This window comes from Ranitomeya imitator, chromosome 5 (assembly GCF_032444005.1).
Source record: "Ranitomeya imitator isolate aRanImi1 chromosome 5, aRanImi1.pri, whole genome shotgun sequence".
Classification (NCBI taxonomy): Eukaryota; Metazoa; Chordata; class Amphibia; order Anura; family Dendrobatidae; genus Ranitomeya; species Ranitomeya imitator.
The window spans coordinates 34,819,484-34,833,218 of record NC_091286.1 but is presented as its reverse complement, the minus strand read 5'-3'; the positions used below and the strand labels follow the sequence as shown (position 1 = coordinate 34,833,218).

At 47.2% G+C, this 13,735-nt stretch overlaps 1 protein-coding gene across 1 annotated transcript in view; it reads left to right on the top strand.

Moving 5' to 3' along the window:
* Positions 1-12,932, top strand: part of FLVCR1 (FLVCR choline and heme transporter 1) — a 35,290-nt gene extending 22,358 nt beyond the window's left edge. The window contains exons 9-10 of the mRNA XM_069768516.1: positions 10,667-10,734; positions 12,094-12,932. Of these exons, the coding sequence (XP_069624617.1) occupies positions 10,667-10,734; positions 12,094-12,153 (128 nt within the window). The 3' untranslated portion in view covers positions 12,154-12,932. The remainder of the gene's footprint in view (positions 1-10,666; positions 10,735-12,093) is intronic.
* The last annotated feature ends 803 nt before the right edge of the window (positions 12,933-13,735 follow it).

Here is a 13,735-nt window from a genome sequence, read left to right as displayed (position 1 = left end):
ACAAATTATAGAGGGGACTTGTACATACAATAGACATTACAGCATAACAGAAATACAGTTCAAAACAGATACCAAGAGGAGTGAGGGCCCTGCTCGTAAGCTTACAAACTATGAGGAAAAGGGGAGACACGAGAGGTGGATGGTAACAATTGCTATAGTTATTCGGACCAGCCATAGTGTAAGGCTTGGGTGTTCATGTAAAGCTGCATGAACCAGTTAATTAATTTTTTTTTTTTTTTTTAATATAGGCCACACAGGGATCGTTAGGTTAATGCATTGAGGCGGTAGGCCAGTCTGAACAAATGAGTTTTTAGGGCACGCTTAAAACTGTGACTCAACTGTGACATCTTGTGACTCAATCTTAAATACCTTGCCAGTAAAGCGTGAAGCTGCTGCCTTCTTAGTCTGATCGAATCCCAGAGGCATCTGCTATCTGCTAGGTCAGCGGTGTTTTCTAATGCCGCAAGATGAGCCCTTTGGCTAAAATGTTAGCCGGGAGATCTCCAAAGTGTAAATTGTGTACCATCCCCTGTGAAGGAGAATTCCTATTCGGGTCCACTCTAGACGACATCTTAGAGAAGGCGGGTGATAAAAAGAAATAATTTCCCTCCCTTGGGTTCCCTTCCTAAAGGAGGCCCTTTCGGAGCAAGAGGTTCTTCCAAAGGAAGCCGGGAAAAAACCAAGACAAGTGGGAAGATAAGCGAAACAAAAACAAGGGATTCATATTCAATAAGAACCCTAATGACAACAAAAAGCCTACCCAATGAATGCTTGTCCCAGGTGGGGGGGAAGACTGTCCCTCGTTCTCTCGGCCTGGGAGAAAATTACCAGCAGTCCTTGGATTTTGAATACAATAAAATCGGGGCTAAAGCTAAAATTTCAAAAACTTCCTAGTCCCTCCTTTATGACGACATCACTGAGGTCTTCAGAGGAAGAACAACTAGCATTAGAAAAAGAAGTCATGGGACTATTGAGCAAAGGGGTTCTCCTGGAGGTTCCCCCACATGAAAGAGGGCAAGGATATTACTCCCCTTTATTCCTGAGGAAGAAACCGGACAGATCTTTCAGGACTATCCTAAATCTGAAAAGTCTAAACAAATTCCTAGAAGTCCAGTCATTCAAAATGGAAACAAAACGACAAAATGCTGTTTCCACTGTTTCATGGCAGTCCTGGATCTGAAGGATGCCTACTATCACGTCCCTATCCACAAAGATCACCAAAAATTCCTCAGGATGGCAGTCTACATCAGGGGGGTGATATACCATTTTCAATTCTCAGCCCTCCCCTTCGGGCTGGCTATAGCTCCACGAATCTTCACAAAATTAGTTAGAGGTAATGGCTCACCTGAGGGAACAAGACACCCTGATAGTGCCATACCTCGATGACTTTTTGGTAGTCTGCTCCTCTCCCCAACACTGCGAAAGACAGCTAGAGACTATCGTGCACTCATTAGAAAACCTGGGCTGGTTGGTGAACTTAAAAAAAAAAAAAAAAAAAAAAAAAAAATATCCAGGTTGTTACCGTGCCAAATCCAGGAGTATCTGGGTCTTACTTTGGACTCTATAAAACGAGAATGCCGTCTTTCATTGGAAAAAATCCAAAACATCATAGGACTAGTAGCCAGAAGGCGAGATCTCCCCTCCATAACCCTCTGCCAAGCTATGTCCCTCTTGGGAGCCATGACTGCCCGCATCCCTGCAGTCCAATGGGCTCAACTACATTCGAGGGATCTTCAATGGCAAATTTTGTCGGCAGTCTCTCTAAGGATATGTGTCCACGATCAGGATGGCCGGCGGTTTCGTCGGAGCGGCAAACCCGCTCTGTGCTAAGCACTGCCCCCTTTCTGGGACGCGATGATGCCGGATGTGTTCATAGCACACATCCGGGATCATCGCACCCCACCATAGGGCCCTGTGCTATACCTTGCGGCGGCGCAGCGTCGCCGCAAGGTATACGGACATGCTGCGATCTAAAAAGATGCGCCGCATGTCCGGAGTCACAGGGCCGCCGTGTGCGTGTTACCACGCATAGTGGAGACGGGATTTCATTAAATCCCCTCCACTATGCTGTAACATCTGGACGCTGCGTGTCTGACGCTGCATCTCTATGCAGCGTCAAACACGCAGCGTTTACTGCACGTGGAAACATACCCTAAAAGGGAATTTAGAAAATCTGTTCAATTTATCTCCAAACACGATTCGTTCACTAGATTGTTTTGCGATGTCCACCAATCTCCCGGAGTCCTGTGGGTAACTCTGGTCTCACAAATAGTAACAGACGTGAGTCCCAGCGGGTGGGGGGCACACCTGAACAACCTGTTAGTTCAGGTGGCTTGGCTGCCATATCTAAAAAAAAAAAAAAAGAGCCTCCAACATGAAGGAACTGCTGGCAGTCAAGTTCGCAGTATTGGAGTTCCTGGGTCCCCTTCAGTCCCACCATGTCTGAATTATGTCGGACAACAGAGTGGTGATAGCGTATCTAAATCACCAAGGGGGTACCTGTTCTCAGAGTCTGATGGAGGTAACCAAATTGATCTTCTATATAGCCGATGGCAACCTTCAATCCTTATCAGGCCTTCATATAAAGGGTGTGGACAACTACAGAGTGGATTTCCTGAGTCGTTCCTGCCTGAAGCAAGGGGAATGGGAGCTAAATCAGTGTTCACCCAGATCTCAGGAAAATGGGGGGGGGGGGCAACCAAACATAAACCTGAATGTCCATCTCCGACCCATGGGTACTACCGGACCTCCCAAACCTCCTCTCCCAGGGCCCAGTTCATCATCCGCAGGTTGCAAGTTTACACTTTACAGCCTGGCATTTGAAAGGGACCTACTAGAAAGTCTCCAGGGCTGGTATCTACACTGCTACAACCAAACAATACGGGAAAGTATGGAAAAAATTCCTTTCATCCTCAGGCGCCAATATAGAGGAGGGTGTCCCTCTTAAAGCCATGCTAGAGTTCCTGCAAAATGGATTAGAAATTGGTCTGGCCACAAGTACCCTGAAAGTTCATGTAGCAGCTGTAGGGGCTTTATTCAACTATTATTTGGCGGGGAATCGGAGGATTTCCAGGTTCATCAAGGCAGCCGGTAGATCAAGGCCTCTCCCTGTAAAAATTACCCCTCAGTGGGATTTAAATTTGGTCTTTAAAGCATTAACTAAACCTCCCTTTGAACCTTTGGTGGATATCCCGTCAAAAATCTCATCCCTTAAAACTTCCCTGCTCGTCGCTCTCACCTCTGCACGTAGTTAGTGACATACAGGCTCTAGCCACGAACCCCCCCCCCCCCTTCACTCAATGTCTGGATGATAGGGTCGTTCTAAAAACTGATCCGGCTTATCTCCCAAAAGTAGCATCCCGATTCCATAGGACACGAGATATCTCTTCCCTCCTTTTTGTCCTAACCCTAAAAACAGGGAGGATGAGTCTTTACATACACTGGATGCTAGGTGCCTGATGCATTACATAGAAGCCACCAGAGAGAGAGAGAGAGTAGGGAAGACGCCTCTTTTTGTGTGCTTTCAGGGTCCCCGGAAGGGGAAGAAAGCCTCCAAGGGCACCCTGGCAACATGGATCACGGACGCCATCAGCCTGTCATACTCATCGAGTGGGTTACCCGTCCCGGGAAATATCAAGGCGCACTCAACGAGAGCAGTAGCGACATCTTGGGCGGAGAAGGCCGGAGCTTCAATTGATCAGATATGTAGAGCTGCTACCCGGTCTTCACCGTCCACATTCTACATTCTACCTTATTTCCTCTTCGGACCTTAACTTTGCTAAAAGGGTTCTGGAAGCGGTGGTCCCTCCCTTATGTACAATCTCTGCAATTCTCTCCGTGGTGCCGTCATGGGCGTCAGAGAAAAATATAGTTCTTACCGATAACTGTGTTTCTCTGAGCCCATGACTGCACCCATACATTCCCTCCCTTCACTTATGGGTGTGCACATTAATATAGTGCCTTATGCTAATGGTATGAATAGTCACGCGGTATCTCAGTTAAAGGAAACCTGTCACCCCCAAAATTGATGGTGGGGTAAGCTCACCGGCATCAGGGGCTTATCTGCAGCATTCTGTAATGCTGTAGATAAGCCCCCGATGTAACCTGAAAGAGGAGAAAAAGACGTTGGATTATACTCACCCAGGGGCGGTCCTGCTCCGATGGGTGTCTCAGGTCCGCTCCGGTGCCTCCCATCTTCATTCCATGACGTCCTCTTCTGATCTTCTGCCACGGCTCCGGCGCAGGCGTACTTTGTCTGCCCTGTTGAGGGCAGAGCAAAGTACTGCAGTGTGCAGGCGACGGAAAGGTCAGAGAGGCCCGGCGCCTGTGCACTGCAGTACTTTGCTCTGCTCTCAACAGGGCAGACAAAGTACGTCGGAGCCGCAGCGTGAAGATCAGAAGAGGACGTCATGGAATGAAGATGGGAGGCGCCGGAGCGGACCTGAGACACCCATCGGAGCAGGACCGCCCCTGGGTGAGTATAATCTAACGTCTTTTTCTCCTCTTTCAGGTTACATCGGGGGCTTATCTGCAGCATTATAAAATGCTGTAGATAAGCCCCTGATGACGGTGAGCTTACCTAACCATCGATTTTTGGGGGTGACGGGTTCCCTTTAAGTCTTCAAGTAATGTTAAAATTAAGACTCTATTCCTTAGTCTCCCATCGTTTTCTAGTAAACAGCTGTTGCAGGAGAGAGGTACCACCTTTTTTTTTTTTTTTCTTTTTTTTTATCTGTAGGTTTCCTGTCCTTGGTGGGCGGATCCCTTTTTTAAAGGCTGGGTGAGATGCTCCCAATCTCAGTGACTTTTCTGCAGTAAGGTTTCTGAAATAGAGAGAAGATTTTTTTTTTCCCTGCTTGTCAGGAAAGGAGCAAGGCCTCTGCAGCAGCATGGCAGTATAGCTGAGAAGACTGCGGTGAAATAAGAAGGAACTGTACTGTTGGCTGCCAGAAGGGGAAGGAGACTGATTCCACCCAGCTCCCACACCCTTTGGGTCAGATTAGCAGCTTTTCTAAGGTTTGATACGTGGAAGAAACAAATCTTTTAAATATAAATACAAGTAGTAGAATCTTTTATATCTTGGTTGATGTATTAGGATATTTGCTGGCACACAATGAGCCCATGTTTTCTAGATGCCTCCATGAGATGATGGGAGTCGGTGACATGTCCTTATGTTTCCCTCCTGCCGGACCCCTATCTGTACGTCCAGTTCTGAATGTCCCATCCTAGACTAAAGGTACCGTCACACTTAGCGACGCTGCAGCGATACCGACAACGATCCGGATTGCTGCAGCGTCGCTGTTTGGTCGCTGGAGAGCTGTCACACAGACAGCTCTCCAGCGACCAACGATCCCGAGGTCCCCGGTAACCAGGGTAAACATCGGGTAACTAAGCGCAGGGCCGCGCTTAGTAACCCGATGTTTACCCTGGTTACCAGCGTAAAAAAACAAACAGTACATACTTACATTCAGCTGTCTGTCCCTTGCCGTCTTGTTCCTGCACTGACTGCTGGCCGTAAAGTGAAAGTGAAAGCACAGCGGTGAGTCACACAGCGGTGACTCACCGCTGTGGCTGTGCTCTGCTTTCACTTTACCAGCAGTCAGTGCAGGAACCAGACGGCAAGGGACAGACAGCTGAATGTAAGTATGTACTGTTTGTTTTTTTACGCTGGTAACCAGGGTAAACATCGGGTTACTAAGCGCGGCCCTGCGCTTAGTTACCCGATGTTTACCCTGGTTACCAGTGAAGACATCGCTGAATCGGTGTCACACACGCCGATTCAGCGATGTCTACGGGGAGTCCAGCGACGAAATAAAGTTCTGGACTTTCTTCCCCGACCAGCGATCTCCCAGCAGGGGCCTGATCGCTGCTGCCTGTCACACTGGACGATATCGCTAGCGAGGACGCTGCAACGTCACGGATCGCTAGCGATATCGTCTAGTGTGACAGTACCTTAATGGACGGGTCACGTTCTCCGGTGTCTGCTGTGATTGTGCCAGATATTTCCTACAGAGAGGGAACTTCAAGGTCCCTGTGCAGGAAGTGACGCTGTCTATCCCTGGTGGTCTCCAGTTATTACAGGTGGGGTGAGCCGGGGGTGGGCGGCTTCAGACTTTGCATTTTGATGGCTTTACTTCCCGTTGTGTAATGTCTGTGAAGTCTAGTGACAATGAAGCGCACGGCACAGATCTATATCTCTGGGTGCGGGGGGCACATGATCTGTGAGTTGTGTAAACAGCCAGCCGCAGGTTACCCCAGGGCACGGAGGAGGGTGTGTGGTCACATGACTGCAAAGGGCACAGAGTATTTCAGCAGAATACCATGTAATGGTGGCTATAATGATACGAGTAGAAGATCCGTCTGGAGTGTGGCTGCTGTTGAGTTCTTTTCCAGCTAGGTGAACAGACCGTGGTCTGCATGCTGTAACATGGCTCCTCAGTGATTGCACCACGTGAGCCGTCTCAGCAATCGCCCCTCTAGATCTGTATCTGACAGCATGTCCAGCATTGCTTTACATTCAGAGCTGGATAGTGGATTTTTAGGTTCCTTCAACTCCTTGTATTATAACTTCAGCCAAATATTCGTTGTCCTCCTAACCACCCCTCCCCGTTCACCTACTCAATTTGGCCTATCATTAATGTTTTTCTTCAATGCAGAGATGGGAATAAGTGGTTGAGACGTCTCTGCTGGTGGCTTATCTCCCCTAAGAATAGAGGATTGGGCATGATGAAATTTAATATGTCCAGTCCCGCTATTTTTTCTTTTTTTTATTTTTCTTGGTCCTTTCTTCTGGCAATCCGTTTGGCGCCTTCAGAGCTGCAGACTGACCCATGTCTTGTACTGTCGGTTATGTCCCCTTCAGTGCCTGCTAGTTCCCCCATAACAATGCTAACCTCAGAGCCACATCTGGCAATTAAGACAGTAATTGGGTCCGCCACTGTCACATTAATGGGGGAGAATTGCTGTGACATAGACGGCCTATGGACAAGAGTAGCACTGTTTCTATGGAAGAGGTTGGGGGTATTATACTGTGGGGGTGTTTTTTAATATTTCTATGCTATAGTCAGTCACCAATGTTTTAAAAATATTTCCTTGAATTTAACTAGTTAAAATACCAGTAATTTTTTATTTTTGTTTATAAATAGACCAGTTTCAGACTGACGTCTCGCCTAATGCCAAATCAACCTTAGTAGTCAACCTTTCAGTATGGCTGTGTAGATCCTGGTACCGGTCTTGTAGTGATCCGATGTGCCGATGCTGAGAAATCAAGCTCTGAAGCTGCATGCAAATTGGCTTGGAAGTGCATTGGGGGCGTGTCAATACAGTGCATATCCCCTGACACGCTCCAATGCACTTCCAGGCTAATTTGCATAGGTCTTCAGAGCTTGATTTCTCAGTGCCAGCACATCGGATCACTACAGGACAGACACCAGGACCTGTAAAGTCATACTGCTAGATTCAGTAGTAAGATCGTATCGTAACGTGAACCTGTCAGTGGAGATTCGGTGGCTGTAGACTATTCGGGTGACCGCTACATGCATGTCTGTATAATGGCACTGTGCAGCCTGCGCGTGGAGCCGTCATTGGGCCCATGGACCTCTATGGGTCACTACTGTATCTATGTGCATTAATATGGCAGAGTTATGCTGTAATACTGCAGCACCATACCAGGCCCCAGATAATACCGCAGTATTACTTTTCACCGCCATCTTATGCGCATAGTTTCTTTTCTTCCAATGCTCCCTATAAAAATAACTTGGTAATGCCGTCACCATAGGGCATGGCGGATTGTCAGAGGACCGCTACAGCATAGGGCGCTGCTATTAAAAGGGTGTGAAATTCTGTGCAGCTTGTTGGGAGTTGTAGCCAGCCGATGGGAGGTGCGGTCCCTGCAGGAGAAGTATCAGAAGGTGAAAGCGGTTTTCCCATGCCGCTGATAAGAGGAGGCTGCCCCGCCGTACATTGCTGGCGGTCCTTGGACGCGGTGTTTGCACCGTATTTACCGCTTGGTTGCACATTTTATGTTCTTCTTGTCCAGTGAGTAAATGAATAACAGAAGACCTTATATATATTTAGTGTTTCCACAGAATGTCTGTGTGTAATGGGGGCCACACCAGAAACACCCTAATATACATGAAGAGTGGGATGTCTGCAAGTAATGATCAAGCCATACAAGGACCAGGGGGCACTAATTATGGGTGGAAGAAAGGCGATTCCGGCCTCTAAATAGGAAAGGGTTCTTTACAGTGCGGAACGCCAACCACAAGAGCTAGTAATGGCCGACACTTTAACAGCTTTTATACAAGGGCTGGATTATTTTCTCAACCCACAACATTGTGGGTTATAGATAATTTAGTAGCAAAATGTATTATTGGTGGAGAAAGGTTGAACTTGATGGACCGAGGGTCGTCCCCCCCCCCCCCCCGCGCCCCCCCCTCAACTGTGAAATGGCGCTCATCAACGGGTTGGGGAATAATCGCTTGGCAGCGATATAACACAGCAGGACCGAATTTTCTTCAAAAGTTCAATGGGGTTTTATTACTCCATAAACCCCAGTGGCACAAAACACAAAGTAAGTGTTCATAGCAGGGTTCTGCTACTTCAGGACTGTCACCATACACACTTGGTAGAGTCCAATATTCGGGCTCGCTCTGGAGCCAAACAGTCTGGATTAGGCTACTTTCACACTAGTCCGTCGGTACGGCCGTCGCAAACAGTCGGCCCGACGGACATTGTGATTGATTAGCCCAACGTGGGCAGCAAATGCAGTTTTACAACGCATCCGCTGCCCCATTGTAATGTCTGGGGAGGAGGGGGCGGAGTTCCGGCTGCGCATGCGCGGTAGAAAATGGCAGACGCGATGGTCAAAATAAGTTACATGTAACGTTTTTTTGTGCCGACGGTGCGCCAAAACACGACGCATCCATCGCACGACGGATGCGACGTGTGGCCATATGTCGCAATGTGTCGGTAATACAAGTGTATGGAGAAAAAATGCATCCTGCAGGCACATTTGCAGGATGCGTTTTTTCACCAAAACGAGGCAGTGACATCCGTCACACGACGTTAGTGTGAAAGTCTTACCTGCTTGTCAGTGTTGCAGGTTTTCACTGGCTGGCATCACACGGGTCCTGTCCTCTGGAGAAGCTGCCTACGGAGACACCAACTTGCCTGGCAGGCACACATTAGTCAGTTCCAGACCCACTGAAGGATGGTAGCTTCCCCTACACAGTAGCTGTCACTGGCTCTGCAGATCCCTGGCCTCACCTCGTGCTCTTCAGGGATCCGGTCCACACCCAGGATCTCCCGACACAGAGGCCACTCGGGATCACGGCCTCACCAGGTGCTCTTCAGGGATCCAGTGCACACTCTGGACCTCCCAACACCCCAGGCCACTCAAGATCATGGCCTCACCCTTTGCTCCTCAGGGATCTGGTCCACTCTCTGGACCTCCCAACACCCAGGCCTTTCCTCTCACAGGACCTTCCAGCCAAGAACCATTCAGGTCCATACACAGGAAACATGTGACCCACACCCTGGTCACATTATCAAGCTGTAACCACTCCCATAGGTGGGAGGTATGTGTGGCTAGTCCGACCTGCCCAGCTCTCAAACTAGCCCAGTAAGCCTCCCTTTCAAATTACACCAATACTTGTGGGACTATAGGTCCCAGAACAACCTTACTTCAAGCTTGCAGCGCAGAGTATCTTCCTTTGCAACACATATCGGCCATTCACAATAACGCCGGACTTTGACTCATCACCACAGTTATGCCTGCGATTGCCATGCATTCCTATGGCCTCAGTACGCCTCCATGCGCATTCTGGGGAGACCATGCAGCGCCCCTTACCTGTAACAGGGGTCACTGCATCTTACAACCTATGCAACTATACTGGATAATCTTTGCAGACAGCCTGGTGTATAGAGGATGGGTCAAAGGAAAGTTCAACATAGGATATTTTCATTTTCTGTATATTTTCTAACACGTCCTTCCTTACACTCCTTCTTTTCCATTTTGTTGTCAAATAAAAAAATATATAAAGAAATCTCCAAATCTCAGGAGATTGACCACATTGTTCGTCCTCAGTGTCCTGTGTGTGACAACTGACTGCGGCGGGAGCCTCTCCCCCCTTCTGACTGCGGCGGGAGCCTCCCCCCACCTGCTCAAAAACCAAATGAGTAAGATTAAATCATTGTGTTCTGTGAAGGATATCTCTGGTTTCGGGAAGGTTCTGCAGACTGGCACAGTGAGATCTCTGCACTTTTTGTTAATTTCTCGTTCTTGTCTCCCTTTGATGTCATGTGACAGGAGGGCAGTCAGTGTAGGGGCGGCTGCTCCTGCAGGACACCTGGGAATATTTCGGCTGATTTTGGGCTTCTATGGTGCCAGTTTTTTTCCCAACCTAGTTGCAGGTTAATGACTCTGATGTTGGGTGTCTTTATACCTTGTGTTGAGGGGATTTCAGACAATTAGTGAATTGTGGATATTGGTTCTCCATACAGTGGGTGGAGAGCGGCGGGGGCATCAGTGGGTATGTATTGCTTGGTTTCTGTGGGGCAGTGTTTGTCTGACTTCCTTGCTGCTGCATATTGAATGCCAGTCTTTACTATTTATCATAGTGTTCTGTATAATGAATTTTTTATTTATTTTTTTTTTCACTTGCAGCTCTAATCAAATCTGACCTGCAGAGACACAATGTAAATTCTGGAATAACCAAGTCCGGCATAAAGTCAGTAAGTATTGCCCTGCGATAGGATATCGTCTACTGTTCCCTGTTATCAGCCACTGTTCAGTAGGATCGGTCACAGGACGGTCAGGAACCTTTCTGCTCCCATGATCCTCACTTATTTGCGTACCTGTATGTGCAGGATATATCCGACAATCCACAGTGCCGGACTGATCGATACGTGATGCTGACGGGATCTGTGCTCTCTATTTGCAGCCTCCTTGGTGGTGGTGGTGCCACTGCTAAAGGCTAAACATTCACTTACAACCAGTTTTCAAAAGCATGAGAAATAAATAATTAACAGCAATCCCCCTCATTAAAATACATAGGTCTGCATAGCACCCAGAGATGCAGAACGGTAGGATGTGTAATTGGATGTGCTCTAGTAATGTCGACACGCTCCACTATATTCCTCCTGCAAGAGCTGCTGATGGAGGAGATCTCATAGCCATTATGGACCTTGTCCAGCTGTGGGCAATGGGGGCAGCACCACCCTACTTAACCTCCAGACTGCTGGCAATTGTCAGGGTATGTGCACACGTAGAAAGCTCTGCGGTTTTTCCTGCGGATTTATTGCGGTTTCTATTGCGGATTCCGCTGCAGTTTTACATCTGCAGTTTTCTATTGGAGCAGGTGTAAAAAACGCTGCGGATTCTGCACAAAGAATTGACATGTTGCGGAAAATAAACCGCTGCGTATCCGCGCGTTTTTTTTCTGCAGCATGGGCACAGCGTTTTTGGTTTCCCATAGGTTTACATTGTACTGTAAACTCATAGGAAACTGCAGCAAAATCCTCAACGTGTGCACATAGCCTCAGTTTAGTGCTTAGATTTCTCTTGGGTCGCTGATGCCGTTCCTAAAGCTCTTATTTTGATCCTGTCCAGCTTGTGACCCCCTGCCACGTTTATTCCGCTATCTGTTAGCTAGCCTAACTTTACTTTGACTGACCTCCAAGTACCTGACCCCGATTGACTGTGATTTTTGCATCCTGAGTCTGTCCCTGACTCCATCACATTAGTAGCTGTCCAGGCTAATCGGACTCCTCTTGCCTCAGACTCGCTCCTCCGGCCAGCAGCTACTCTCTGGACCCAATCCAAGGGGCCCCGCTGTGAGTTCAGGGTCCCATATAGGGTTTAAAGGGCAATTAAAGGCCGGGATTCCTCTGGGATCTGTTTAAGTGGCTTCAGCTAAGTCTGTTTGAGGTAGCCTTTTCTGGGGCTGACCGCTTTAGATGGATTTTGGCCAAGTTCACAGAAGAATACCCCCCCCCTTCCCCTAGAAGACCATTTTGGGAATAGTTGTAGGTGGGCCGCTCATGGTTCAGTTGATTGGTTCTAACTTTTAGATGTTTTTCCTGTTTTCCCAGGTTCCTGTGGACAGTCCTGTAGAACCAGCGCCGAGTATACAATCCTCAACACAGCTCTAGCCTGCAGCTGGATCCTCTCCCCTGAGACGCACAGTGTCCGGCGAGAAGACTCGTATTTAGCACACTGTATTTATTGGACCTCCTAGTATTTATTTTTATTGCCTCTTTTCGTGAGGTTTTTTTTAGCGCTTGACAACCGAGCCACAATATTCACCCATTGTTGTGGTGGTGACTCCTCTGCACGGAGCAGTGACTCATTCGCATTTCATTTTTTATTTTTTTATATTTTTTTTAACAAGTTGATGGTCTTTTTGCCTTTTATGTGATAATGCATATTTTGTGTTTTTCACTTTTTTTTTTTTTTTAATATTGTGTTCATCGGTTTGTTGAAACACATCTGACAATGCTATGCAGGTTCTTGAAGCATTTCATAATTCTATATCGAATCTTTGGTACGTTTCAGGGGGCACCCGATACAGCTACGTAAGAGTAACCCTTCTAAGGAAACCTGTCGGCACACTTCTACATGTAGAAGAAGTCATGTAGCTACTTGCCCCACCCAATATACATACGTACGTATAATAGAGGTCCGATCTTCTGAGAAAATTAGAGTAGAAGCCATATGCAAATCAGTAGTGTAGCGCATATGGGGCGTGTCTGTACACTTGGAAGAAGCTTCGAGTGCAGTGAGACACCCCCAGTGCACCTCCAGTCTGATTTGCATATGACGTCTCTTCTAGTTTTCTCGTCACTGGCACATCTGGTCTTTACAGAAAGTGTTTGTTTTTTTTCGGGGTAGATGAGCACCTAAAGAGCCGTACCAAGACTTCCATTAGTGTAAAAAAAAAAAAAAAAAACCTGCTGACTGTTTCCCTTTTAAGCAGGATCTCCACCTGAATGAACGGTTAGAAAAATCTGATAAATGATGCAGTCTCCGCTACGGACTAGCATAGAGTAACTTATACCAAGCTGCGGCCCCCTCTACAGAGGCACAATGGCTATATAGTATATAGAGTAAGGAATCTTCTCATGTATAGCACCATGGAATCAATGGTGCTGTATAAATAAATAAATAAATAAATAATAATAATATAAGGTTGCTATGGATACCTAGTAGTTATAGATTAATTGCTTAGCCACAACTAATTGTCAGGCACTGCATCCACAGCAACCAGTCTATATCCTTCACCTGAAGGGGTAACCGAAGCCAACAGTCCTCCAACCATGGGTATTTTATCATGGCGGCGTTGACTCCTTGATGACTGGAGGTCCGCAGAGCATTTGTATCCTGCTTTTATGGCAATCAGGACTGCAGTAATACACTGCCATGGTCTAGATCTAATGACGGAGATTACGGAAACCACTGATCAGCTTTGGGATCGTTATGGAGGGATCTCACCCTTGATCAGGATTCACAGCTGATCTAATCTCCTGGAAATCCCAGGATCCATGTAAGGATGGCTGTCTGTCATCCTGAACATTAGTCCTGCGTACTAGTAAGTACACAAGCTATTGGCTATATACATATACGCACGTGCAATATTATATTATTGAATATAGGAAGAAAGCAGAAATGAAAATGCAAAGGCAATAATTTGGTGTCTAGGCCTGGTCTGTGAGGAGTTAATCAGATTTAGCTAAC